This window comes from Oncorhynchus kisutch, linkage group LG9, assembly GCF_002021735.2.
Source record: "Oncorhynchus kisutch isolate 150728-3 linkage group LG9, Okis_V2, whole genome shotgun sequence".
Lineage (NCBI taxonomy): Eukaryota > Metazoa > Chordata > Actinopteri > Salmoniformes > Salmonidae > Oncorhynchus > Oncorhynchus kisutch.
This window is the reverse complement of record NC_034182.2, coordinates 12,705,479-12,733,002: the sequence shown is the minus strand read 5'-3', so window position 1 is coordinate 12,733,002 and position 27,524 is coordinate 12,705,479. Positions and strand designations below refer to the sequence as shown.

At 45.7% G+C, this 27,524-nt stretch overlaps 1 protein-coding gene across 5 annotated transcripts in view; it reads right to left on the bottom strand.

The window, feature by feature from the left end:
* Positions 1-11,240: 11,240 nt before the first annotated feature.
* Positions 11,241-27,524, bottom strand: part of LOC109896321 (diacylglycerol kinase iota) — a 48,746-nt gene continuing 32,462 nt past the window's right edge. For 2 of the 5 annotated variants that reach the window (XM_031831901.1, XM_031831902.1), the window contains exons 14-32: positions 23,044-23,169; positions 22,780-22,858; positions 22,635-22,690; positions 22,403-22,465; positions 21,888-21,961; positions 21,637-21,748; positions 21,458-21,544; positions 19,010-19,122; positions 17,736-17,798; positions 17,065-17,165; positions 16,618-16,697; positions 16,452-16,496; positions 16,296-16,365; positions 15,887-16,046; positions 15,562-15,587; positions 15,115-15,417; positions 14,989-15,025; positions 14,734-14,833; positions 11,241-14,603 (exon numbers count right to left, since the gene is read on the bottom strand). In XM_031831901.1, coding sequence (XP_031687761.1) covers positions 14,487-14,603; positions 14,734-14,833; positions 14,989-15,025; positions 15,115-15,417; positions 15,562-15,587; positions 15,887-16,046; positions 16,296-16,365; positions 16,452-16,496; positions 16,618-16,697; positions 17,065-17,165; positions 17,736-17,798; positions 19,010-19,122; positions 21,458-21,544; positions 21,637-21,748; positions 21,888-21,961; positions 22,403-22,465; positions 22,635-22,690; positions 22,780-22,858; positions 23,044-23,169 — 1,812 coding nt within the window. In that variant the 3' untranslated portion in view covers positions 11,241-14,486. Of the gene's footprint in view, positions 14,604-14,733; positions 14,834-14,988; positions 15,026-15,114; positions 15,588-15,886; positions 16,047-16,295; positions 16,366-16,451; positions 16,497-16,617; positions 16,698-17,064; positions 17,166-17,735; positions 17,799-19,009; positions 19,123-21,457; positions 21,545-21,636; positions 21,749-21,887; positions 21,962-22,402; positions 22,466-22,634; positions 22,691-22,779; positions 22,859-23,043; positions 23,170-27,524 lie in introns of those variants that run through there. The other 3 variants (XM_031831904.1, XM_031831903.1, XM_031831905.1) reach the window with 3 other exon arrangements.

Genomic DNA, 27,524 nt, shown 5'->3' with positions numbered 1-27,524 from the left:
CGTTGTCTGTGATCAGGCCTACCACTGTTGTGTCGTCAGCAAACTTAATGATGGTGTTGGAGTTGTGTGTGGCCACTCAGTCGTGGGTGAACAGGGAGTACAGGAGGGGACTAAGCACGCACCCCTGAGGGGCCCCAGTGTTGAGGATCAGCGTGGCAGATGTGTTGTTGCCCACCCTTACCACCTGGGGGCAGCCCGTCAGGAAGTCCAGGATTCAGTTGCAGAGGGAGGTGTTAAGTCCCAGTGTCCTTAGCTTAGTGATGAGCTTTGTGGGCACTATGGTGTTGAATGCTGAGCTGTAGTCAATGAACAGCATTCTCAAATACATAGGTGTTGCTTTTGTCCAGGTGGGAAAGGGCAGTGTGGAGTGTGATTGAGATTGTTCCATCTGTGAATCTCTTGGGGAGGTATGCAAATTGGAGTGGGTCTAGCGGTTCTGGCATGATGGTGTTGATGTGAGCCATGACCAGCCTTTCAACGCACTTCATGGCTACCGACATGAGTGCTACGGGACGGTAATCATTTAGGCAGGTTACCTTCGCTTTCTTGGGCACAGGGACCATGGTGGTATGTTTGAAACATGTAGGTATTACTGACTCGGTCAGGGAGAGGTTGAAAATGTCAATGAAGACACTTGCCAGTTGGTACGCGCATGCTTTGAGTACACATCTTGGTAATCTGTCTGGCCCCGCAGCTTTGGGAATGTTGACCTGTTTAAAGGTCTTGCTCACATTGGCTACGGAGAGCGTGATCACACAGTCATGCCATCATCGTTGGCAGGATGAGATCACTTCTCGGTCGTGTTCCCCATGCCTTCTCTGGAAGAGAAGAACTTGCAGTCAGGGACTTTGCACAGGAACTTAGGGAAACTCCATGCTGTGACAAGTTTCTGTTCTTCATATCACGACTTCCCATTTATGTCACACACAAGGTTAAATAAACACAATCAACTTTTCTCACTGAAGGGTGATATAAGTGATTCGACCCAGACACCTCTAAGGTGTAGTCTGATGTTGTTTTCTGGACACAAAAGGTTACAGACTGTTGGTTGCCTGGCGCTGTGAGTTGCCTAGCAACCCCTTTAGCCATATAGAACGACTCTGGTTCTGATGAGGTCTATTATTAACCACAATGATCTGTGTAAGAGAGTAGGAAACTCATACTAGTTCCCCTTTCAAAATTCATAGTAACACAATGCTTTGAATCCTATATTATTGGGAACATGATAAGCTCATGTCTTTATCACTATTGACTACAATAGTTATTATCACTCACAAACATTGCTTATCATTGACATCCTGAATCATGTTTCTATTGAGCAGTTAAATGGTGGTCTGTCTCTATCCTAAGCTACAATCCCTTGACACTTTGAGGCATCACTAACACTGTATGTGTTTACATGATTTGGCGGATTATTTTTCTGTTTATCAGCCCCATCTGTGTGCTGTGTGTGATCTGATACCGTCATCACTCATAGAGAATGGCTCTGGTGAACCTGCAGAGAGGCTTATTCCTTCAGAGAGCTTACACCTAGCCTGGGACAAACACCAGTCTCCCAGCATCCTGCAAACTCCTAACTATGCCAGGGATCATCTACTAGATTCAACAGCTGGCCAATTTATTTCTTGACTGGGTGGTCAGAGGGCCAAAACCTCAAATAAACAAATCATTTGCAAACACATATAATATTTGACTAAAACATATTAATTTCAAACCTTGCTTACATTTGTAGACAGTCCCATATTTCTCCCTATTATTCATGGGAATACTTTGGAACAGATTACACTATATATACAAAAGTATGTGGACACCCCTCAAATTAGTGGATTCTGCTATTTCAGCCACACCCGTTACTGACAGGTGTATAAAATCGAGCACACGGCCATGCAATCTCCATAGACAAACATTGGCAGTAGAATGGCCTTACTGAAGAGGACAGTGACTTTCAACGTGGCACCGTCACAGGATGCCACCTTTCCAACAAGTCAGTTTGTCAAATTTCTGCCCTGCTAGAGCTGCCCCGGTCAACTGTAAGTCCTGTTATTGTGAAGTGGAAATGTCTTGGAGCAACAACGGCTCAGCCGCAAAGTGGTAAGCCACACAAGCTCACAGAACGGGACCGACGAGTACTGAAAATCATCTGTCCTCGGTTACCACACTCACTACCGAGTTCCAAACTGCCTCTGGAAGCAACGTTAGCACAATAACAAATCACAAATCTTCATTGTAAAGGGTTTTAACACTGTTTTTTCCATGCTTGTTCAATGAACCATAAACAATTAATGAACATGCACCTGTGGAACGGTCGTTAAGACACTAACGGCTTACAGACGGTAGGCAATTAAGGTCACAGTTACTTAGGACAATAAAGAGGCCTTTCTACTGACTCTGAAGAACACCAAAAGAAAGGTGCCCAGGGTCCCTGCTCATCTGCGTGAATGTGCCTTAGGCATGCTGCAAGGAGGCATGAGGACTGCAGATGTGGCCAGGGAAATAAATTGCAATGTCCGTACTGTGAGACACCTAAGACAGCGCTACAGCGAGACAGGAGGGACAGCTGATCGTCCTCGCAGTGGCAGACCACGTGTAACAACACCTGCACAAGATCGGTACATCCGAACATCACACTTATGGGACAGGTACAGGATGGCAACAACAACTGCCTGAGTTACACCAGGAACGCACAATCCCTCCATCATTGCTCAGACTGTAGGATGAGAGAGGAAGGACTGAGGGCTTACAGGCCTGTTGTAAGGCAGGTCCTCACCAGACATCACCGGCAACAATGTCGCCTATGGGCACAAACCCACCGTCGCTGGACCAGACAGGACGGGCAAAAATGCTCTTCTCTGACGAGTTGCGGTTTTGTCTCACCAGGGGTGATGGTCGGATTCGCTTTCATCGTTGAAGGAATGAGCGTTACACCGAGGCCTGTACTCTGGAGCAGGATTGATTTGGAGGTGGAGGGTCCGTCATGGTCTTGGGCGGTGTGTCACAGCATCATCGGACTGAGCTTGTTGTCATTGCAGAAAATCTCAATGCTGTGCGTTACAGGAAAGACATCCTCCACCCTCATGTGGTACCCTTCCTGCAGGCTCATCCTGACATGACCCTCCAGCATGACAATGCCACTAGCCATACTGCTCGTTCTGTGCGTGATTTCCTGCAAGATAGGAATGTTAGTGTTCTGCCATGGCCAGCGAAGAGCCCGGATCTCAAACCCATTGACCACGTCTTGGACCTGCTGGATTGGAGGGTGAGGGCTAGGGCCATTCCCCCCCAGAAATGTCCAGGAAATTGCAGGTGCCTTGGTGGAAGAGTGGGGTAACATCTCACAGCAAGAACTGGCAAATCTGGTGCAGTCCAGGAGGAGGAGATGCACCACAGTACTTCATCTGTTACAGAGCACATTTGTGTGTTTTTCATCAACCACATGTAGGACAGGCTCTAAAGCATCTTCACAAATACTCTTCAGGAGGTCAAAGAGGGCTGCTTATAGGAGACAATTGCTTTGCATGTCTCCCATGTACTAGACAGAACTGTCAATTAAATGTTTTACCTTAATAATTTCACCTGCATTGAAAGAAAACAAGACCTGTACAGAAAACAACATTGAGCTACACAAGCTCTAGGCCCAATCCCTCACTGAGTTCATAGGACATAAATGTCATACGTAGTAAGTCCTGGCCCAGGTCCATCTGTAGTGGAGATAGATAGTGGATCTTAGTGTCAGAGGAACAGCGTAACAGCAGGTTAGGAAAATGGCAGCTGCCTGTGGAGCCCACTGATGCCCATCAGTAAGGAGGAATGCACAGCAGAACAGGTGAGAGAGAGTGGTGCCATCACACCTGCACCCATCTGACACCTAATTAGCTGCTAAATGTTCTTTTAATCTACTAAATCTCATGGCCAGATGACAATGACTTTACGCTATTACCACTGTAGCGTATGGAGTCCATATGGAGCTCTAGGGCTGGATTTCAACCAATTGCGGATAGTCGGTTTCCGAAGAATGTCAGATTTGGAAGTGCAGGAATATCACTGTCTACAATGGAGAGAATTCCGGGCTCTGATCTCATACATTTTACATACTAAACACTGTATTAAACTGTATTAAAATTGTAGGACTAGTAATGCCGTATCATTTGATATGCAGTACATCAATGGGTCAAATAATGGGGGAAAAAATCATTTCCCAGTATTTAATATGACGATGTCTTGACAGAATAATTCAGTACATACTGTAGCTAATGGAGGAGCTACTGTGCTTCAAGGACGTATTCACACCCCTTGACTTTTTCCACTTTGTCGTGTTACAACCTGGATTCAAATCTGATTCAATTGAGATTTTGTGTCACTGGCCTATACACAATACCCCATAATGTCAAATTGGAATTCTGTTTAAAGGCATTTTCACAAATTAATTAAAAATGAAAAGCTGAAATGTCTGGAGTCACTAAGTATTCAACCCCTTTGTTATGGCAATCCTAAATAAGTTCAGGGGTAAATGCTTGCTTAACAAGTCACATCATATGTTGCATGGACTCACTCTGTGTACCATAATAATGTTTAACATGACTACCTCATCTCTGTACCCCACACATACAATTGTCTGTAAGGTCCCTCAGTCGAGCAGTGAATGTCAAACACAGATTCAACCACAATGACCAGGGATGTTTTCCAATGCCTCGCAAAGAAGGGCACCTATTGGTAGATTACTCTTTTTTTTTAAGCAGATGTTGAATATCCCTTTGAGCATGGTGAAGTTATTATCTACACTTTGAATGGTGTGTCAATACACCCAGACACTATAAAGATACAGGCGTCCTTCCTAACTCAGCTGCCGAAGAGGAAGGAAACAGCTCAGGGATTTCACCATGGTGACATTAAAACAGTTACAGAGTTGAATGGCTGTGATAGGAGAAAACGGAGGATGGATCAACAACATTGTAGTCACTCCACAATACTAACCTAAATGACAGAGTGAAAAGAAGGAAGAAAAATATTCCAAAACGTACATCCTGTTTGCAATAAGGAACTAAAGTAAGAAAATTGGCAAAGAAATTAACTTTATGTCCTGAATACAAAGCGTTATGTTTGGGGCAAATCCAACACAACACATCACTGGGTAGCGCTTTTCATATTTTCAAGCATGGTGGTTGCTGTTATGGGTATGCATTGGCAAGGACTAGGGAGTTTTTTTTCGGACAAAAATAAACAGAATAACCACATAAAATCCTAGAGGAAAACCTGGTTCAGTTTGCTTTCCAACAGACACAGGGAGACAAATTCCCCTTTCAACAGGACAACATCCTGAAACACAAGGCCAAATATACTCTGGAGTTGCTTACCAAGATGAGTGAATGTTCCTGAGTGACCTAGTTACAGTTTTGACTTAAATTGGCTTTAAAATCTACGGCAAGACATGAAAATGTCAACAACCAATTTGACAGAACTTGAAGAATTTGTCAAATATAAAAATATTGTACAATCCAGGTGCACAAAGCTCTTAGAGACCTTTTTATTTTATTTCACCTTTATTTAACTAGGTAGGCTAGTTGAGAACAAGTTCTCATTTGCAACTGCGACCTGGCCAAGATAAAGCATAGCAGTGTGAGCAGACAACAAAGAGTTACACATGGAGTAAACAATTAACAAGTCAATAACACCGTAGAAACCAAAGGGGGAGTCTATATACAATGTGTGCAAAAGGCATGAGGAGGTAGGCAAATAATTACAATTTTGCAGATTAACACTGGAGTGATGAATGATCAGATGGTCATGTACAGGTAGAGATACTGGTGTGCAAAAGAGCAGAAAAGTAAATAAATAAAAACTGTATGGGGATGAGGTAGGTGAGAAAGGGTGGGCTATTTACCAATAGACTATGTACAGCTGCAGCGATCGGTTAGCCGCTCAGATAGCTGATGTTTGAAGTTGGTGAGGGAGATAAAAGTCTCCAACTTCAGCGATTTTTGCAATTCGTTCCAGTCACAGGCAGCAGAGTACTGGAACGAAAGGCGGCCAAATGAGGTGTTGGCTTTAGGGATGATCAGTGAGATACACCTGCTGGAGCGCGTGCTACGGATGGGTGTTGCCATCGTGACCAGTGAGCTGAGATAAGGCGGAGCTTTACAGTTACCTACCCAGAAAGACTCACAGCTATAATAGCTGCTTAAGGTGGTTCTAACATGTATTGACTCAGGGGTGTGAATACTTATGTATATTTTATATTTCTGTATTTCATTTTCAATAAATTAGCAAAAAATTCTAAAAACATGTTTTCAAATTGTCATTCTGAGGTATTGTGTAGATGGGTGAGAGAGAAAAAATTGATTTAATCCATTTTGAATTCAGGCTGTAGCACAGCAAAATGTTGAATAAGTCAAGTGGTATGAATACTCTCTGAAGGTACTTTGTGGCCTTGTGTGAGTCTGATGGGGTTTAAAGTGAGGAGATGAAAGGGTAGAGCAGAGTTGGGTGCCCATGCCCCCCCACCCCACCCCACCCCCTTGCTCTCCCTCTTTCTTTTAATCAATTAAAATCCCTGTTAAGCATCTCCAGGGATACGTGGGCCTATGAATACCAAGGCATCAGAGGAGACATCTCCTTTATTCTCTCTGTCTCTCCCACCTCCCTCTCTCTCTCTTTCTCCACTCGGCAGCACACATGAAAAGGTTAATGAAATGAGAGTGAAGTCTCTCGGCCTGTAGACAGTGTATTGAAGAGCGATGGAGAGAGGATAGGTCAGAGTAAAGGCAATGTAAGGAACGGGTTGTTAGTCTACTCTACTGTTACGAAATGCCACTTCTAATCAATCATCCAATCCATTTTGCCTCTCCGTCATTGTGTTACGGTGAACATACTGAATTAATAATCAATTAAATGAGCTTTCATGATATGTCTCCTGCCTGCCGTATCTAGCCTATCTGAAAGTGAAGCAGATGATTTAGAGGCCATATCATCCCTTCTGTTTACTGTAAAGTTGGAGCTATTGCGTATGTGCAATACACAAAAGGTACAACAGAACAGAGCGGTCCAGGACAAAACAAGTGTGACAACAACCGATCAGGTGCTTTGAAACATCCACCTCTTCTATGATTCTGATAGTAAATATTCCATTGATCCAAACGCTAAAACACGACCCCCCCCCCCCAACCAACCCAGTATATTGCTCCAGGGCCTGTGATATGAATTATTAAATACAGTAGCGATTGCATATTTAATGAATATTCAGACCTTTTTTTACTCTCTCGCCGTCCGTCCCACCCACTGTCACCATCTGTATTCATGTGGCATGGAGGTGGGAGGTTGGTGAGGCTGGTATCCGTTGACAGGAGGACGTGACTGGCACACTGATGCCTTGACTGGCACACTAAGACCACTGTTCTGTCCTGGCCCTCCACACTGCCTTACCGGCAGGTGATCACACACAGGGCCTGGCCAGGTAAGAGAAGACAGACATCGGGTACTGGGGAGAGAGGGATGTAGGAAATGAGAGCAAGAGAGAGTAGCAGCTATCATGTGCAACTTTGTTGTGGGAAAAGTTGTTGGAACAAAGCAATAAAGCTGATTTTAAAAAAAATATATGATTCTACGGTAAAATGGTCAAAACATCCCAGAAGCAGAAGTTCATAATTGGACACACCTGTCAAGAAAATACATTCTATGAGCCCCCCTGATTTGTTCTATTTTGGTAATGTAGCAGACGCTCTTATACAGAGCAATTAGGGTTAAGCACCTTGCTCATTGACAGATTTTCCTCTTAATCAGCTTGGGGATTCAAACAAGCAACCTTTCAGTTACTGGCCCAACGCTCTTGACCACGATGCTACCTGCCTGCATGTATTCATTGCTCTCCGGCTTGCTTTGCGTGCCCCAAGTCCATTGCATGTCTCTAAAGCACAGCACACGGCGCAATATTCAACACAGTTCACTGCTTCAATAAATTATGAATCAAATTCAGGTCCCTTTGGAATTTAAATTGCAGGTGCATCTTGGATGAGTGTGATATGAAATATTGGAGCAAGGCTCCCCCCTAGTGTTAAAAGCTCCTTTCAATCGTGTGCGAATTAAACAGTAGATCAAATCAAATGTTATTTGTCACAAACTCGCCAAATACAACGCTTCCTTACAAGCCTCTTCCCAACAATGCAGAGTTATAAAGTAAGCAAAGATTAGCAAACAAATAACAACCAGAAATAGTAACACAGTTAAATAACAATAACGAGGGACAATATACAAGGAGTACCGGTACCGAGTCAATGTGCAGGGGTACGAGGCATTTGAGGTAATAAGTACATGTAGGTAGGGGTAAAAGTGACTAGGGCAACAGGATCGACAATAAACAAGAGTAGCAGCAGCGTATGTGAAGAGTGTGAAAGGACGTCAACGTGTGTGTGTGTTTTGTGTGTGTGTGATCGTATGCAGTGTGTGTGCGCGTGTGTGTATATGTTGGAGTGTCAGTGTAGCATGTGTGTGAGTGTGTGGGTAGAGCCCAGTGAACGTGCATTGACCCAGAGAAAGAATGTCAGTGCAAATAAAACAAAAAAGTCACACACACACATATACACACACATATACACACACACACACACACACACACACACACACATCAATGTAATGCATATTAATACATGTTGTCATCACTACTGCTTAGTGCCTTATTTCAACTAGAGTAATTCAGCTACAGTTGAAGTCGAAAGTTTACATACACTTAGGTTGGAGTCATTAAAACTCGTTTTTCAACCACTCCACAAATTTCTTGTTAACAAACTATAGTTTTGGCAAGTCGGTTAGGACATCTACTTTGTGCATGCCACAAGTAATTTTTCCAACAATTGTTTACAGACAGATTATTTCACTTATAATTCACTGTATCACAATTCCAGTGGGTCAGAAGTTTATATACACTAAGTTGGCTGTGCCTTTAAACAGCTTGGAAAATTCCAGAAAAGGGTGTCATGGCTTTAGAAGCTTCTGATAGGCTTATTTACATCATTTGAGTCAATTGGAGGTGTACCTGTGGATGTATTTCAAGGCCGACCTTCAAATTCAGTGCCTCTTTTGCTTGACATCATGCGAAAATAAAAAAAAATCAGCAAAGACCTCAGAATACAAATTGTAGACCTCCACCAGTCTGGTTCATCCTGGGGAGCAATTTCCAAATGCCTGAATGTACCACGTTCATCTGTACAAACAATAGTACGCAAGTATAAACATCATGGGACAACGCAGCTGTCATACCGCTCAGGAAGGAGACACATTCTGTCTACTGGAGATGAACGTACTTTGGTGCGAAAAGTGCAAATCAATCCCAGAATAACAGCAAAGAACCTTGTGAAGATGGAGGAAACAGGTTCAAAAGTATCTATATCCACAGTAGAACTGTGAGTCCTATATTGACATGACCTGAAAGGACACTAAGCAAGGAAGAAGCCACTGCTCCAAAACCGCCATAAAAAAGCAAGACAGCAGTTTGCAACTGCACCTTGGGGACAAAGATTGTACTTTTTGGAGAAATGTCCTCCGGTCTGATGAAACAAAAATAGAACTGTTTGGCAATAATGACCATTGTTATGTTTGGAGGAAAAAGGGGGAGGCTTGCAAGCCGAAGAACACCATCCCAACAATGAAGCACGGGGGTGGCAGCGACACCTGTGGCTGCAGGAGGAACTGGTGCACTTCACAAAATAGATGGCATCATGAGGGAGGGAAATTATGTGGATATATTGAAGCAGCATCTCAAGACATCAGTCAGGAAGTTAAAGCTTGGTCGCAAATGGGCCTTCCAAATGAACAATGACCCCAAGAATACTTACAAAGTTGTGGCAAAATGGCTTAAGGACAACAAAGTCAAGGTATTGGAGTGGCCATCACAAATCCCTGACCTCAATTCTATAGAAAATGTGTGGGAACAACTGAAAAAGTGTGTGCAAGCAAGGAGGCCTACACACCTGACTCAGGTACACCAGCTCTGTCAGTAGGAATGGGCCAAAATTCACCCAACTTATTGTGGGAAGCTTGTGGAAGGCTACCCGAAAGGTTTGACCCAAGTTAAACAATTTAAAGGCAATGCTACCAAATACTAATTGAGTGTATGTAAACTTGACACACTGGGAATGTGATGAAAGAAAGAGAATATGAAATAAATTATTCTCCCTACTATTATTCTGATATTTCACATTCTTAAAGTAAAGTGGTGATCCTAACTGACCTAAGACAGGGAATTCTTACTCTGATTAAATGTCAGGAATTGTGAAAAACTGCATTTGTCTAAGGTGTATGTAAACTTCCGACTTCAACTGTATTTGTCTGCTATCACCCTCACCTTTTCTCTCCTTGTCTCCAGGGGCTGTTTGTCCCTGTGAGCTCCCATTTCCTGGGTGTCATCAATCACAGTACAACTCTGTATGGAGGTCAAGTACACAAGAGACCGACCTCACCTCCATCACACTACAACCCTTGGAGGGACAGTAATAACCAAATCAGGGCCTGCACAAAGCCTCTCTGTCCATTGGGTGCTAGGAAGAATCTATCATTCATTCAAATAACGTATATAGGTCACACATAGACTCGACATTCCCATAGATAGAATATGCATTACTGTAAGTGGGGTGGACATGATATCTATAGTTATCATGCCATCTAATGGTACATTTGAGTATGACTGCTGGGTCATGTTTTTACTCCCATTCCACTCCAATCCAGTAGGTGGCAGGATTGCACAAACCTAATAAACCTTTGCTGTCATCTAGTGGACATATTGCTCTATTGCCCTCAGCTATGTTTAGACTATTGTGGTCCATGTTTGCTGTGTTCTATTGTACTATGAAATAGATGACTCTCTTATTCGTAGCGCTTTGCCCAGTCATATTCAAGATACCTTTCTAGGGGTTCTTATGCTTCTAGCCTTGATTTGCATTTTTTGATAACATATCTACATAGCACAGCTTAATAGGTGTAGTGGAATGATTTATGTAACCCCTCCCTCTTCAAATCAGGGTTGATTGGAAACAGCTGTTCAAAAGAGGACGTTGTATTATAATTTCTTTGTGCTCCCTGATGAAGGCCACGCAGCGGAAACCCGTCAGATTTTTGTTGTTTGTATCTATTGAACACGCCATACAAATAAAGCCTCATTAATGAGTTATAAGAAGAAGTTCCTCGGTCCTCCTTTCTTCTTCAAAACCCTACAAACAGTTGATTAAAACGAACACAACCATGACACTGGAACAATATGTTTCAATGAAAACTTTAATCTCCTTCTAAAATTATACGATTATTCAGATGTTACAATTGTACACCCCGGCATGCTTTCTATGCCTCTCAAAAGTCATTTTATTTCCCAAAAATAACTTGCAGAACATTTAACAGTTGAACAACAGTGATTTTGGATGAAAACCTTTTAAGTCCCCGTTGGAAGATATCTGTGGGAGAAGAGTGTTTTTGGTTTGAGGTCCGATTATTTCAGAAAGTCCTTGTAACATCTGCAACATCTTTGTTACTGTAACATCGAAAGACTCAATATGGCACTAACCAATCCCTGTGGGGGGAAAATGGGGATTGAGGGAAATCAGTGTAAACTCATAAGAAGCTAAAGAAATCTAGAAGTAGTAGTACCCAGTATGACCAGCAGCTATTGTTCTCCATGTCTGTACCGGCCTTATCAATGCCCTGTAGTACTGGGTATTACTGGGTTATAAGAGGTTAAAGGTCAGACCTAGGTCCGATACGTTAAATACTTGAGGTGCACTTCATTTAGCTTGACTAGCATGCAGGTTGGGTGGAGTTTGCACTTTTGCTACTATTCTTGGTTCCATTGTACCAGACAAGCAAAGCACACCTCCAGTATTTGACACAGACACCGGTCTGAATCATTATAATTACAGGTTATCTAACAGGCACACTGCGGAGACTAACTGACTACTGATAAGGTCTCTCAGTAGACTGAATATACAGCATTCCCACTAGGTTCTCTCTTATTATGTTCTCTAAGGGTATTCCCTAGGGTTAGGGGCAGGCTGCCTTGATATTCAACCACCCTAGTGTTCAAATTCATCTTCACAGACACTAAGAACGTTGGGAGACTTCAAGAGACTCTCCTCACAGGCCCTCATTACTGTGACCTCACTGTGACATCACGTCAATGACCAATCAAAACACAGGAAACGTTGTGAGAGAGGCAGCACTATACGACTTTTAGAGAATACAAAATAAACAACAACATTCAAGTAATCCCATGGTCTGAAAAATACAAAAGCAAAAGTAGAACCATTAAACATTTCAAACCTTACCCATATGCTTAGGTATAAAACTATTCAAATCTTAACAATTATAATAACATAATAATAATAATGCCAGTTTGTGATGTCATTATTATGTGGTAGCAACTTCTAAGGAGGGAAGGAAAATGGCATGCACAACAATGTTGAATAATAAAGAACACAAAATAATACAAAATTATATCCAATTTATTCACAATAATCATAAATAATGGATGTTTGTCTCATAGAGATAGATAGACGACTCATCTTTGTATCTGTGCCAAAATGGCATATGTGACTGCATGGGCATCTCCATTGTAGAGTAGTCAATTTTCTTCTCAATTTGTATTTGAAAAAAAGCCAAAAGCTAGTATTGGTAATTTACCACCACCTGCAGTTCTAGAATCCTGAACAAAATCTTGTGTGTCGTTTATTTATTGTGGCCACTAGATGGCAGTAATATATCTTAAAGCCATTTGCAAACCATAGGCAACCCAATTTGAAGAAGTGGAAGACAATGCTCGGATCATTGGCTGAAAGTCCCAACCATAGGAATCCCCACCCAGTTGACTAAAAGAAAATGGTTGAAAACGTAATGGAAATGTCCATGCTAAAACGGGTTATATTCATTTCGATTCCTCAGTCTATCTCTATGGTTTATGGCGCTAAGCACATCCAGGCAGGGTAGTGGGGGATGGAGGGAGGCAGAACAACATAAAAACAGTTCAATTTCCCAGGTCATATTCGACCACTGGTAGACGCTGAATAAATAAAACAAGGTCAAGTACTAAATTACATCTGTCTTGGTTTTCAGAACAGTCATCTTAACACATTACAGCTGTTTTTACAATACCTAACAGTAGTTTTAGTGTTTAAATCATATAAAGTCAACCAAACTAAACCTACCCCTTTGAGGTGTCCACAACAACAGAAACACAGCCACACACACACCAGCACGGTAAGAAATTGCACATTCAACACTCCTTGGTGCCATAAAGCACTGTTAAAACATTAATGTAATGTAAACATGAATAGGGAAATGCAAAAAAATCATTCATTCATATTGCATTGAATATGGCTCAGATTTATTTTTTTACTATTCTCTCTCAAGCAGCCCCCCCCCACACACACACACACACTCCCCCTCTGTCTCTGCATCACACAAACACGCATATGCACGCACACGCAAGTCTAAAAGATCTGAACACACAAACACACACACACACACTCCCCCTCTGTCTCTGCATCACACAAACACACACACTCCCCCTCTGTCTCTGCATCACACAAACACGCATATGAACGCACACGCAAGTCTAAAAGAACTGAACACACAAACACACATTCTGTAGGTATGTACATGCTGCTCGGGTTGGGTGTGAAATGGGTCCCCGGGGCTGCATGAAGAATCAGTCCGTCTCTCTTTTCTTTGTCTGCCTAGCTGTCTGTCCACTCATCTCAGTCCCATACTGGCCTCCAGGGGGGGTTGTGGAGGCTTAGAATTGGTTGTCTACAAGCCTAGCAGTGTTGTTGGGATATACTAGCAGTAGTGGTATCCAAATGTAGCAGTGGTAGTAGTATGGAGGGTGCTGGGTGCTGTCCCTGCCTCACAGTGCTGCGTGTCGTTGGCACACGTCTGAATGATTCTGAATGATTCACAAAGGCCTTCTGGGAAATACATACATTGAAACTATGTACGTGGTTTAACCGCAGGGCCGCACTGAGAGAGGGTTTGTGTGTCTGCGAACCCTCACCTCTGATCCCTGACCCCTAACCTAGCCCAGACCGTGGCATTCAGTGAACAACAGGCAACTCCATACCCCAACACTCCCATACGTTTACAATCAATCAATAAATAAATGCAATAATTTTGATGAAACATTTTCCTGTGCAGGATCCCTCAGTCAATCTATGGAGGTGAAGGGGGCTTACCTCTCTCTATGGAGGTGAAGGGGGCTTGCTTACCTCTCTCTCTCTCTCTCTCTCTCTCTCTCTCTCTCTCTCTCTCTCTCTCTCTCTCTCTCTCTCTCTCTCTCTCTCTCTCTCTCTCTCTCTCTCTCTCTCTCTCTCTCTCTCTCTCTCTCTCTCTCTCTCTCTCTCTCTCTCTCTCTCTCTCTCTCTCTCTCTCTCTCTCTCTCTCTCTCTCTCTCTCTCTCTCTCTCTCTCTCTCTCTCTCTCTCTCTCTCTCTCTCTCTCTCTCTCTCTCTCTCTCTCTCTCTCTCATACAGCAGTCTCTAGATCTTCGTGGGAGACAGTGGTAGGGAGCTGTTTGCTGGTCAGGTAGGAGGCCAGCTCTTGGTCCCCCGCATCACGAGCTTGCTCTACTGGGGTCTTGCCCTGTGAACACACACAGACACACAGGTGTCTGTGTTTGTTTGTGCGGTGCGGTACAAGTGTGTGTGTCTGTGTGTGTACTGTGCATGTCCTGTTTGTGTGTGTGTGTGTGTGTGCTAATTGAGGTTCTAACCTTGAAGTTGGTCTTGATGAGGGAAGCTCCGGAGTCCATGAGAAGACGACACACAGCGTGATGCTTCTGAGAGGCCGCTTTGTGCAAGGCAGTATCTCCTCTGAAAACACACAGGGGAACACACTTCACGCAAGCTACAGGCTGCCTGATCCGTTTGAGGTACAGCAAAGTTACTTTAGGCACAGAAACTAGATTCATTCTTCAACGTTAGACCGTCAGATAGACAACAAAGCCATAAGACAGTGGGTGACTTACGTTTCTCTGTTGGTTAAATCCAGGAGCACCTTTGACCCTAAAATAAAATAAACAGAGCAAACATTTTTAGCAAACATCCGAGGTTTGACGGATGCAATGAAAAGCAACACACACGCACACACTCACCGTGCTCCAGTATGAAGCGGACCACTTCAGTGTGTCCGTGCTGAGAGGCCAGGTGTAGTGCACTACAACCAGTAGAATCCCTCACCAGGAGGCTGGTCCCGCGAAAGAAGCTGCCCGACAACTGAAAGAGAGACAGGAAGAACACAGCTATGAGAGAAACGTCTGTATCGACTTCAGTAGTGCATATTATGTCCGGAAATGGCTTTTGAGCTATTTCTAGTAAGACAGTCAGATGTTTGCTAGGGAGACGGTCGAGGTATCTAACCGTAGTCAGGTCCCCAGAGGAGGCAGCCGTCAGCAGTGCTAAAGAACACACACACACACACACCACTACCAGTTAGACGAGAGTTAACAGAAATCCCTCCCACTGTAAGACAGGGGTTTCTATCGAGGAACATCATGGGTTTTTAGAAATGTTCTTCTCTCAAAATACGTAAAATATCCCACCTTGTTCCTCAGACGTCAGAGGGCTCCTGTACCAGAGAAACAAATAGATGAAAAGGACTGCGACTCTCAACATGAAATAACGTCAGAGTTGTGTGTGTGTGTGTGTGTGTGTGTGTGTGTGTATGCACGCATTTACACATCTGTGTATGTGAGTGTGTGTGTGTGTGTGTGTGTGTGTGTGTATATGCACGCGTTTACACATCTGTGTATGTGAGTGTGTGTGTGTGTGTGTGTGTGTGTGTGTGTGTGTGTGTGTGTGTATGCACGCGTTTACACATCTGTGTATGTGAGTGTGTGTGTCTCTCTCGCTCCCTCTGCCTCTCACCCAGAGTTGGGCTCCACCACCAGGTCAGGCATGCCTGTGGCCGGTCCCCCCGCTAGTCCATCGTGATCCAGGATAAACACCTCTTCTTGGCAGATTTCTGTCACATAGTGCAGGTGCTCCTGGGCCTTGTCTATGCGGTAGAAACGGTCTGCGGACGTAGCTGGGGACATGAGACTTGGTTTAGAGAGATGATGTGAAAGGGGAGAACCGTTTTACTGTCCTACAGTCACACAGTTAAAACCGCGCTAAACAAACCTTATGCAGGGACTTTATAGTCCCACTTCACATAAGGAATAACGGATGGAGATGTGTGTATACACAAGTAGGCCAAAGCTCTGGCACATTTACAGAAATGCTGATTCATGTTTTGATTCCTAGGCGAGTGACGTCACTGACTGATGTCACTCACAGTCCAGGAAGCTCCAGTTGGGGGACAGCCTGTGGGCGGAGCCAGGTCGCGGTAGACCTCGACACTCATCCTACAGAAAGGGGAGGGAAGGGTTCAATAGCGACTCACTGATAACATAGTCAGATATAGTAGATGGAAAGGTAGACAGACAAGAACCTGGTAATGCACTCGGTGGCCAGCAGATGGAGCCTGATGAAGATCCTGTTAGAAACAGGAGAGCCCGGCAGTGTCTCAGAAAATAGAACAATCGTCAAAGCCAAATCATATAGGTGCGAGTGTGTGTACGTGTGTAAGTGTGTCACGTGTCTGAGTGTGTTCTCACCTCCTGTAGCCTGTCTATGTAGAGTCTGCAGGTCTCCAGGTCACAGTCCCCTCTCACCACCACAATCCCCACAGCGATCGCTGCAACACACACACACACACACACACACACACACACACGCAGGACACACACATGGAGATTAGAGGCTGCTGCCTATACATAGACTTGAAATCACTGGCCACTTTAATAATGTTTACATATTTTGTATTACTCATCTTATATGCATATACTATCTACTGTATCTTAGACTATGGCGCTCTGACATCGCTCGTCCATATATTTATATATTCTTAATGACATTTCTTTATTTCGATGTGTGTGTATTGGGTGTATTGTTGTGAAATTGTTAGATATTACTTGTTAGATATTACTGCACGTGCATGTGACCAATAACATTTGACTTGATTTGATGGACGCTTCAACAAAGACACGCAGACACACACTCACAGATGTCTCGGAGTCGTTCCTTGTCGAACTGTAGCCTGTCGTGGTCCTGGAGACTGATCCGGTTGACTCTGAGGCGGAGGCGCTCGGGGACAGCATGGGGGCTGGAGGAACACACACACGCGCAAGTTGAAACGTCTCAATCAACATGACGTATTTCTTTATTCAATTTGATTCTCTTCAGTACTGGAAACAAACAGGATGTGTGTTTTTTTTTTATTGATTGCAATCTAGCAGTGCCAGGATAGATTACACTGTGCTACATGTACTGTAGCCACAACAGCACAGAGCACAGAGCAGGACAGGGTGGACTCCCACAGAGACAGACACTAGGAGACAGCACACCGGCAGGTTAGAAAGGGTCCAGCATGCAGCGGCCACCATATACTTTCGACGTTAGACCCACTTACTGCACACGGTGCTCGACACACGAGCGCAAACACAAACAAATAACTCAACTCTCTTCTTCTCACTCTGTTTGTCTCCGTCTTTCTCTCTCTCAGACACGCTCTCAGACACTCTCTCAGACACGCTCTCAGACACGCTCTCAGACACGCTCTCAGACACGCTCTCAGACACGCTCTCAGACACGCTCTCAGACACGCTCTCAGACACTCTCTCAGACACTCTCTCAGACACTCTCTCAGACACTCTCGCCGGGTTAAAGTACTTACACAGAGAAGGAGTCAGGGGGAGCAGAAAGGCGGCGCAGGTCTGCTGCACACACTTTCTGAATACTGCAGTCGTGCACGCACACACAACAGGGCGGGGTGGGGCAAGTGCGGGGGGGGGGGGGGGGGGACAGACCCAGAGGGGAGTCGGGTAAATATCAAGGAAAGAGAGAGGGACAGAGGAGCAGACACGAAGGTGAGGAGTGAGGTGAAGAAAGAAAAGACGAAAAAGACAGCAGATGATGAAGACATGGATGAAGCCCATGACAGACTAGAGTGGTAATTGCAGAACACTAAGGCAACAACCAGGCACAACTTTAGTTACTGTAGCTGAGTAGAACCACACTGAGTAAAGAGCAACCCACACACACACACGACGGCAGCTAGATACACACACAGGCATTAGTGCTGTTGGGACGATCTGCTAACAGGTGGTAGGTAGTAAGCGGAACAGACGGTCAGAGGACAAACTAACAGTGTGAAGTGAAATATGATGAGACGAAGCCCTGAATAAAACCAAGAAAATGAACTGTGGGCGTGTGTGCGGACCTCGGCAGTGAGTTTACACCTTGACAGATGTTACACTGACGCAGCGCCTCGTTTAACCCCGTATCCCCTTGGTGTATATCCTTCTTCCCAACAGAATGCAGCCACGGCATCAAAAACTAGCCCTGGTTATTGTAATCGGTGTAAACGTACACTTAGACACATTCATAGTGTCCGTTCTGTAGCCCTGGGGAGCTATGTGACTCACTCGCTAGGGCAGGACTCTGAGGACTTTACCCAGGCCTAGTTCCACAGGGAGAAGTGTCCGTTCTGTAGCCCTGGGGAGCTATGTGACTCACTCGCTAGGGCAGGACTCTGAGGACTTTACCCAGGCCTAGTTCCACAGGGAGAAGTGTCCGTTCTGTAGCCCTGGGGAGCTATGTGACTCACTCGCTAGGGCAGGACTCTGAGGACTTTACCCAGGCCTAGTTCCACAGGGAGAAGGATGTGTGCGTGATTCACCGAGTCAGCTCGGGGATTTGAACCGGCGACCGCTCAGTTACTGGTCTCAACCGCGATTCTACCTGCCAGTCCTCCAGCCATTCTCTTTAGAGAGTGTGTGTGTGGTTCACTCGTTGAGTTAGGGCAGTGAGGTCTTGATACCTAGCGCTATATTGGCCTATATCCTTGGTGTGTGTGTGTGTGTGTGTGTGTGTGTGTGTGTGTGTGTGTGTGTGTGTGTGTGTGTGTGTGTGTGTGTGTGTGTGTGTGTGTGTGTGTGTGTGACTTACTCATTGAGCAGGGGTACTGAGGTGCGTCTCTTGCTCTTCTGTACCATGTTGGCCTGGTTGCGTAGGGAGATCCGGAGGGTTGAGGGGGCCAAGCGACACGGCTCTCCATCCACCTACACACATGTGCGCCCAGACACACAGACACACGCACTGCATATCGAATACATTCTGACTTGGAGTTGTGTCTCTGCAGCATGGGCCTGCGTTGTATCTCTGCAGCCTGGGCCTGCGTTGTATCTCTGCAGCATGGGCCTGCGTTGTATCTCTGCAGCATGGGCCTGCGTTGTATCTCTGCAGCATGGGCCTGCGTTGTATCTCTGCAGCATGGGCCTGCGTTGTATCTCTGCAGCATGGGCCTGTGTTGTATCTCTACAGCATGGGCCTGTGTTGTATCTCTGCAGCATGGGCCTGTGTTGTATCTCTACAGCATGGGCCTGTGTTGTATCTCTGCAGCATGGGCCTGTGTTGTATCTCTACAGCGTGGGCCTGTGTTGTATCTCTACAGCGTGGGCCTGTGTTGTATCTCTACAGCATGGGCCTGTGTTGTATCTCTACAGCGTGGGCCTGTGTTGTATCTCTGCAGCATGGGCCTGTGTTGTATCCCTGCAGCGTGGGCCTGTGTTGTATCTCTGCAGCATGGGCCTGTGTTGTATCTCTACAGCATGGGCCTGTGTTGTATCTCTACAGCATGGGCCTGTGTTGTATCTCTGCAGCATGGGCCTGTGTTGTATCTCTACAGCATGGGCCTGTGTTGTATGTCTGTAGCATGGGCCTGTGTTGTATGTCTGTAGCATGGGCCTGTGTTGTATCTCTGCAGCATGGGCCTGTGTTGTATCTCTGCAGCATGGGCCTGTGTTATACACCTGTCTGTTTGGCCCTCCTGTCAGCTTGCATGATTCTTGCCATTCTCCTTCAACCGCTCTCATCAACAAGCTGTTTTCGCCATCAGAGCTGCTGCTGACTGGATGTTTTTTGTTTGTCGCACCATTCTCTGTAAACCTTAGACACCGTCGTGCGTGAAAATCCCAGGAGGGCGGGCAATTCTGAGATACTGGATCCGGCGTGCCTGGCACTGACGATCATACCTCAAATTCGCTTAGGTCACTCGTTTTGCCCATTCTAACGTTCCATCGAACAGTAACTGAATGCCTCAATGCCTCTCTGCCTGCTTTATATAGCAAGTCACGGTCACGTGACTCACTGTACTATCTGTAGGAGTGATCCATTTTCCATTTTCATACATCATAAACTGGCCAGTGAGTGTATATGTGTAGCATGCACCGTAAACCCCAGTGTGTTCTCATTACTCAAAACCTTGGAGGAAACCCGTTGCACTTAATTTATCTGAGTAAAGTTCCTTAGAGTGATTTTGTAGTCATTACTCAAACCGAATGAGTCACTGCGACCCTAGAGGTTCCAGATTTGATACGTAACAGAAATACGTAACACTCTTACTAAGCCACGCCTCCAATATAATTTCCCAGTGTGCCTTGCCTTTTTAAGTGAATCGCAGTTAACACCCATGACTGTGTTTGTTAGTGACAGAGGCATCGTTGTTGAATTTGTTCATTTACAGTCCTGTGGCCTTCAAGTGAGCTCATAGTTGAATGTTACCATTATAATTATAACTGTATAATTGTATAAATGTATTGTCATAACTCTTTATGACAATACATCACATGTGACCTTATTTTGAGGCCTAGCTTTATCCTAATACAGTGGCCTGAAACTCATGGTTTACAGGCCACATCAGGCCTGAAAGTTCCAGTAACTTTCCCAAAATTCCCACATTTTCTAAAAAACCTGGGATTTCTGGAAAACCTGGAAAATGTTCCTGAATTTTGCAACCTGACCTGCAAGTCACATTATGCTGGCTTGCAAAATGATGTGTAATTCCTATTGGAATCCAGCCAGAGTTAAGATAAACTCTTTATGACAATCCTAAATGATTGGATTTGTTTGTATGTTATTTATATGTTATTTATCTGTAGCATAAGATTAATCACTCAATGTACATGCAAAAACAAACATTTTATTTTTTAGAAACAATGCTGGGAAAAAATGTGATTTTCTTATAATATTTTTTTTTTTAAATGTGTTACTGTGACTTCTCATTTAGTTTTGAGTCATACCACACAAACATTTGAGGTAATAATGACTTTTCATTTACTTTGAGTTCAACTTACTAGAAGTAGAAGTATTTGAGTTAAAAATGCCTTAATTTTCTAATTCCATGAATTCCATTGATTCCTATGGAGGACTGCTCCTTCTGGGGAGTGCCAATATGGCCGATCGGTGGCTTCAAAGCCTCTCACTGGCCAATAAATAGTATCAGCAATCAGGGTTTATCTACATCATTGGTTGGATCGCTAGTGTGGGCCTGTGTTATATATCTGTAGTATGGGCCTGTGTTGTATCCATTTAGTGTTGGCCTGTGTGATATCTCACCTGTACAGCGATGGTCTTAAAGGTGGTCAGAGTCACCTCTCTACACTGGTGCAGCCTCTCACCATGACCTCCTACCTGCAGTGCCGCCTAGGGGACAGGAAGAGGAATTACACCATTTTGTATAGTCAAACACACTCTCACACACACACGCACGCACGCACGCACACACACACACTCACAAGGGAGGACATGGTGAAGCCGATGACTTCAATACAGCCGTCGTCATGGCGCTGAGGCTCAAAATCCCGATGGTCTCCTGTGTTCCCCCATGGCATGGTGCCCGCACAGTACCTACACACACACACACACACACACACACTTTTAAAAACACACATAATCCTCAAACACCATCACAAAAAACCCGCAGTACATTGCATGCATAAAACTATGGGGAAGGTTATGGACAGACCACAGATCTACCAATAGCTACCTGGGGATGTTTAAGAAGACGATGCACTGGAACTTCTGCTCCTGGATCTTAGCAGTGAGATCCGTCCCGTCACACTGGTACAGAGAAAAAGAGGTTTCACTGAATCCAGTAATTGAATGTAGAGAGATTCCAGTTCCTGAGCCAGGGACCTGTCCAGTGGCAGGTTGATTATCAGGCTGTCAGGTCCCTCTTAACCAAACTGTCAGCCTGTGACACTATGTGTGTGTGTGTGTGTGTGTGTGTGTGTGTGTGTGTGTGTGTGTGTGTGTGTGTGTGTTACTGACCACCACTCTGACAGCCTGGTTTGAGCAGATCCTTGTGTGAGTGTGTGTGTGTGTGTGTGTGTACGCGTGTGTACGCGTGTGTGTGTGTGTGTGTGTGTGTGTGTGTGTGTGTGTGTGTGTGTGTGTGCGTGCGCGTGTGCGTGTGTGTGTGTGTGTGTGTGTGTGTGTGTGTGTGTGTGTGTGTGTGTGCGCGTGTGTGCGTGCGTGTGTGTGTGTGTGTGAGACACTCACCACCACTCTGACGTGTTTAGACAGATCCCTGGAGCTCCTCTGGAGGAAGTCGGAGAACGCAGCCTGACAGGAAGCAGAGACAACTCGTTACATTCTATATACGCCTTTCTCCCTCTCTCTATTCCCTCCCTCCTCTCTACCATCCCTCCAAATCCCTCCACATCCCTCTCCTCATCCCCTCTCCCCCCTCGCCCCAATCAGTAATGTGGTGTTAAGTCGGTCAGGTACTCACCCCTGCATAGAACATCTTGTTGCGAAAGCGACTGTTGAACTTCTCAGGGTTGGCTTCTGCAGGGAGGAGGAGGTACAACAGTCTGTGTCCTACTGTGGTCAGACAGCTAAAGGAACAATGCTTCCTGAGAGACAGTACTGCTCACCTCTGGATTCGTGGAACTCCAGTGTGACGTTGGCGTCGAAGCCCAGGCTGAAGTAGTTGTTGAACACGTTCAGTGGGAGCTGGAGACATACAGAGAGATGCAGAGTGAAAAAGAGGGGAGCGCACAAAAGAGGTACAAAATCAGTTTAAATAAGGTTGAACTCACTGTCCATATCACTCAGACCATGAGACAGCCGTACCACTGACCCCTCCCTTGACCATTCACCCCTCCCCTCTGACCCCTAACCTCTGACCCCAGACAGACCTTCTGTGTGCCCTCCTCCGGCTGGGCGAGGCTTCTCTCCACCTGAAGGTTCCATCTGTCTAGCTGCACCACAGAGCCATCTTCCACCTGACACAGTACCTTGGACACCGGCTCATCTGTATAACCCTACACAGAGAGAGACAGGTTATAACCCTACACAGAGAGTGACAGGTTATAACCCTACAGTGAGAGACATGTTATAACCCTACACAGAGAGAGACAAGTTATAACCCTACACAAAGAGACACATGTTGTAACCCAACACAGAGAGCGACAGGTTATAACCTTACACAGAGAGCGACAGGTTATAACCCTACACAGAGAGTGACAGGTTATAACCCTACACAGAGAGAGACAGGTAATAATCCTACACATAAAGAGACAGGTTGTAACCCTACACAGAGAGTGACAGGTTGTAACCCTACACAGAGAGAGACATGTTGTAACCCTACAGAGAGAGAGAGAGAGAGACATGTTATAACCCTACATAGAGAGACAGGTTATAACCCTACAGAGAGAGAGAGAGAGACATGTTACTTCAGGTAAACGGAGCTAATTTCAATTCCTTTAAACTGAAGCCAGAGACAAGTGGAATGAGACCACGACAATAATAGCATTTCAAGTGTTCGAAAGAGAATGAGAGTGACTTATCCAGGACACCGAGGTCAGACTGTTTACCACCTACACCGTCAGACGGGTGGACACACACATGCACACACACACGTGCATGTACACAGACGTACACGCACGCACGCACACACACACACACACACACACACACACACACACACAAAGACAGTGACAGAATAATGAAGGGCTTTTATGGAAATAAGTACCTATTATGCCTGTCTCTCTGTCACAGTAATAACCAGCATAGTTCCAACACAGCTGAGGCAGCACATACAGCATTCAATAGCCATGTACATAAACACACAATAAAACCCTAACACATGTGCTGCAGTGGATTCTTCTCTTGTTGCCACCGTAGTAAGCAAATGTTCAAATCAAATCAAACCTTATTTGTCACATGCTTCGTAGACAACAGGTGTAGACTGACAGTGGAACGCTTACAAGCGGGTCCTTTTCCAAAAACGCAGAGTTTAAGATAAAGATCGGGGGGGGGGGGGGGATCAAATAGAAATAGTGACACGGGGGATAAATACACAGTGAAAAAAGACAAATAGAGAGCAGAAACAACATGCTAAATACAGGGAGCACCAGTACTGAGTCAATGTGCAGGGCCACAAAGTCACTGAGGTAGCTACAGAATGTACATATAGGTAGGGGTGAAGTGACGAGGCAACAGGATAGATAATACACTGAGCTGTGGCCGCAGCGTATGTGACGCAGTAGCAGCAGCGTACGTAGTGAGTGTGAAAGTGTGTGTGTGTGTGTGTGTGTGTGTGTGTGTGTGTGTGTGTGTGTGTGTGTGTGTGTGTGTGTGTGTGTGTGTGTGTGTGTGTGTGTGTGTGTGTGTGTTGTCAGTGTGCACATGTGCGCATGTTATGTGTGTGTGTTATGTTATGTGTGTGTATGCGGTGTGTATGCGGTGCATGTGTGTAAGTATAGTCCAGTGTGTGGGTATAGTCCAGTGTGTGGGTATAGTCCAGTGTGTGGGTATAGTACAGTGTGTGGGTAGAGTCCAGTGTGTGGGTAGAGTCCAGTGTATAAGTATAGTCCAGTGTGTAAGTATAGTCCAGTGTGTAAGTATAGTCCAGTGTGTGGGTATAGTCCAGTGTGTGGGTATAGTCCAGTGTGTGGGTATAGTCCAGTGTGTGGGTATAGTCCAGTGTGTAAGTATAGTCCAGTGTGTGGGTAGAGTCCAGTGTGTGGGTATAGTCCAGTGTGTGGGTATAGTCCAGTGTGTGGGTAGAGTCCAGTGTGTGGGTAGAGTCCAGTGTGTGGGTAGAGTCCAGTGTGTGGGTATAGTCCAGTGTGTGGGTAGAGTCCAGTGTGTGGGTAGAGTCCAGTGTGTGGGTAGAGTCCAGTGTGTAAGTATAGTCTAGTGTGTGGGTATAGTACAGTGTGTGGGTATAGTCCAGTGTGTGGGTAGAGTCCAGTGTGTGGGTAGAGTCCAGTGTATAAGTATAGTCCAGTGTGTAAGTATAGTCCAGTGTGTGGGTATAGTCCAGTGTGTGGGTATAGTCCAGTGTGTGGGTATAGTCCAGTGTGTGGGTATAGTCCAGTGTGTAAGTATAGTCCAGTGTGTGGGTATAGTCCAGTGTGTGGGTATAGTCCAGTGTGTGGGTAGAGTCCAGTGTGTGGGTAGAGTCCAGTGTGTGGGTAGAGTCCAGTGTGTGGGTATAGTCCAGTGTGTGGGTAGAGTCCAGTGTGTGGGTAGAGTCCAGTGTGTGAGTAGAGTCCAGTGTGTGGGTAGAGTCCAGTGTGTGAGTAGAGTCCAGTGTGTGGGTAGAGTCCAGTGTGTGAGTAGAGTCCAGTGTGTGGGTAGAGTCCAGTGTGTGGGTAGAGTCCAGTGTGTGAGTAGAGTCCAGTGTGTGGGTAGAGTCCAGTGTGTGAGTAGAGTCCAGTGTGTGGGTAGAGTCCAGTGTGTGAGTAGAGTCCAGTGTGTGGGTAGAGTCCAGTGTGTGGGTAGAGTCCAGTGTGTGTGGGTAGAGTCCGTGCAAGAGAGTTAGTTAAAGAAAAGGGTCAATGCTGGTAGTCCGGGTAGCCATTTGATTAGCTATTTAGCAGTCTTGTTAAGCAGCCTTATGGCTTGGGGGTAGAAGCTGTTCAGGGTCCTGTTGGTTCCAGATCTTGATTGGCGGTGACGCAGCCAATCAAGATGCTCACAAAGGTGCAAATGTAGAACTTTTAGAGGACCTGAGCAACTGGAAGTCGTAGCGGGAAAACTTGTAAGTGTCCGGATTAGTGTCCCGCTCCATGAAAGTGGCAGCTCTAGACTTGAGATGTCCTCGACGCATCTTATTTCTACTGAAGAGAGGCAGACAAATAATCTCTCCCTCATACTCTCTCCCTCATACTCCCCCTCCCTCATACTCCCCCTCCCTCATACTCTCCCTACCTCATACTCTCCCTACCTCATACTCTCCCTCCCTCATACTCTCTCTCCCTCCCTCATACTCTCCCTCCCTCATACTCTCTCTCCCTCCCTCCTACTCTCCCTCCCTCCTACTCTCCCTCCCTCCTACTCTCCCTCCCTCCTACTCTCCCTCCCTCATACTCTCCCTCCCTCATACTCCCTCTCCCTCATACTCTCCCTCCCTCATACTCTCCCTCCCTCATACTCCCTCTCCCTCATACTCCCCTCCCTCATACTCTCCCTCCCTCATACTCTCCCTCCCTCATACTCCCTCTCCCTCATACTCCCCCTCCCTCATACCACCCCTCCCTCATACTCCCCCTCCCTCATACTCTCCCTCCCTCATACTCTCCCTCCCTCATACTCTCCCTCCCTCATACTCTCCCTCCCTCATACTCTCTCATACTCCCCCTCCCTCATACTCTCCCTCCCTCATACTCTCCCTCCCTCATACTCTCTCTCCCTCATACTCTCCCTCCCTCATACTCTCCCTCCCTCATACTCTCTCTCCCACATACTCTCCCTCCCTCATACTCTCCCTCCCTCATACTCTCCCTCCCTCATACTCTCCCTCCCTCATACTCTCCCTCCCTCATACTCTCTCTCCCTCCCTCATACTCTCCCTCCCTCATACTCTCTCTCCCTCATACTCTCCCTCCCTCATACTCTCCCTCCCTCATACTCCCCCTCCCTCATACTCTCTCTCCCTCATACTCTCCCTCCCTCATACTCTCCCTCCCTCATACTCTCCCTCCCTCCCTCATACTCTCCCTCCCTCATACTCTCCCTCCCTCATACTCCCCCTCCCTCATACTCCCCCTCCCTCATACTCTCCCTCCATCATACCCTCCCTCCCTCATACTCTCCCTCCCTCATACTCTCCCTCCCTCATACTCTCGCTCCCTCATACTCTCGCTCCCTCATACTCTCCCTCCCTCATACTCTCCCTCCCTCATACTCTCCCTCCCTCATACTCTCCCTCCCTCATACTCTCTCTCTCTCCCTCGTCTCTTTTCTCTTCTCTTCTCCTCTACGCAGCTGAATGTTATTTCCATGCAGATTTTATGTTGTTGTCTGTAATGAATTCTAATCACGGCTAATAATCCTTGATATACACATCCCTCCTCTCCTCCCCAAGAGCCTGGGAGTGTTTCCTCTCTCTTTCACTCTCTGCCCCCCCCCCCCACCCCCCTATGTGTGGTTCAGAGAGAACTCGTTTATATTTAGGCAATGCTCATTAGAGCTGCTGCTAATTAGCCTTAGTGCACACACACCCACACACACATGCACACACGCACAAACATCTTTACACTGATTCAGGCAATTTGTGTCAGAGAAAGTAGCACCCTCACCAATAGGATACAGACATACACAAACACGCACGCACACACACAACATGCACACAAAGAGAGAGAGAGAGATAGAGAGAGAGTGCCAAACA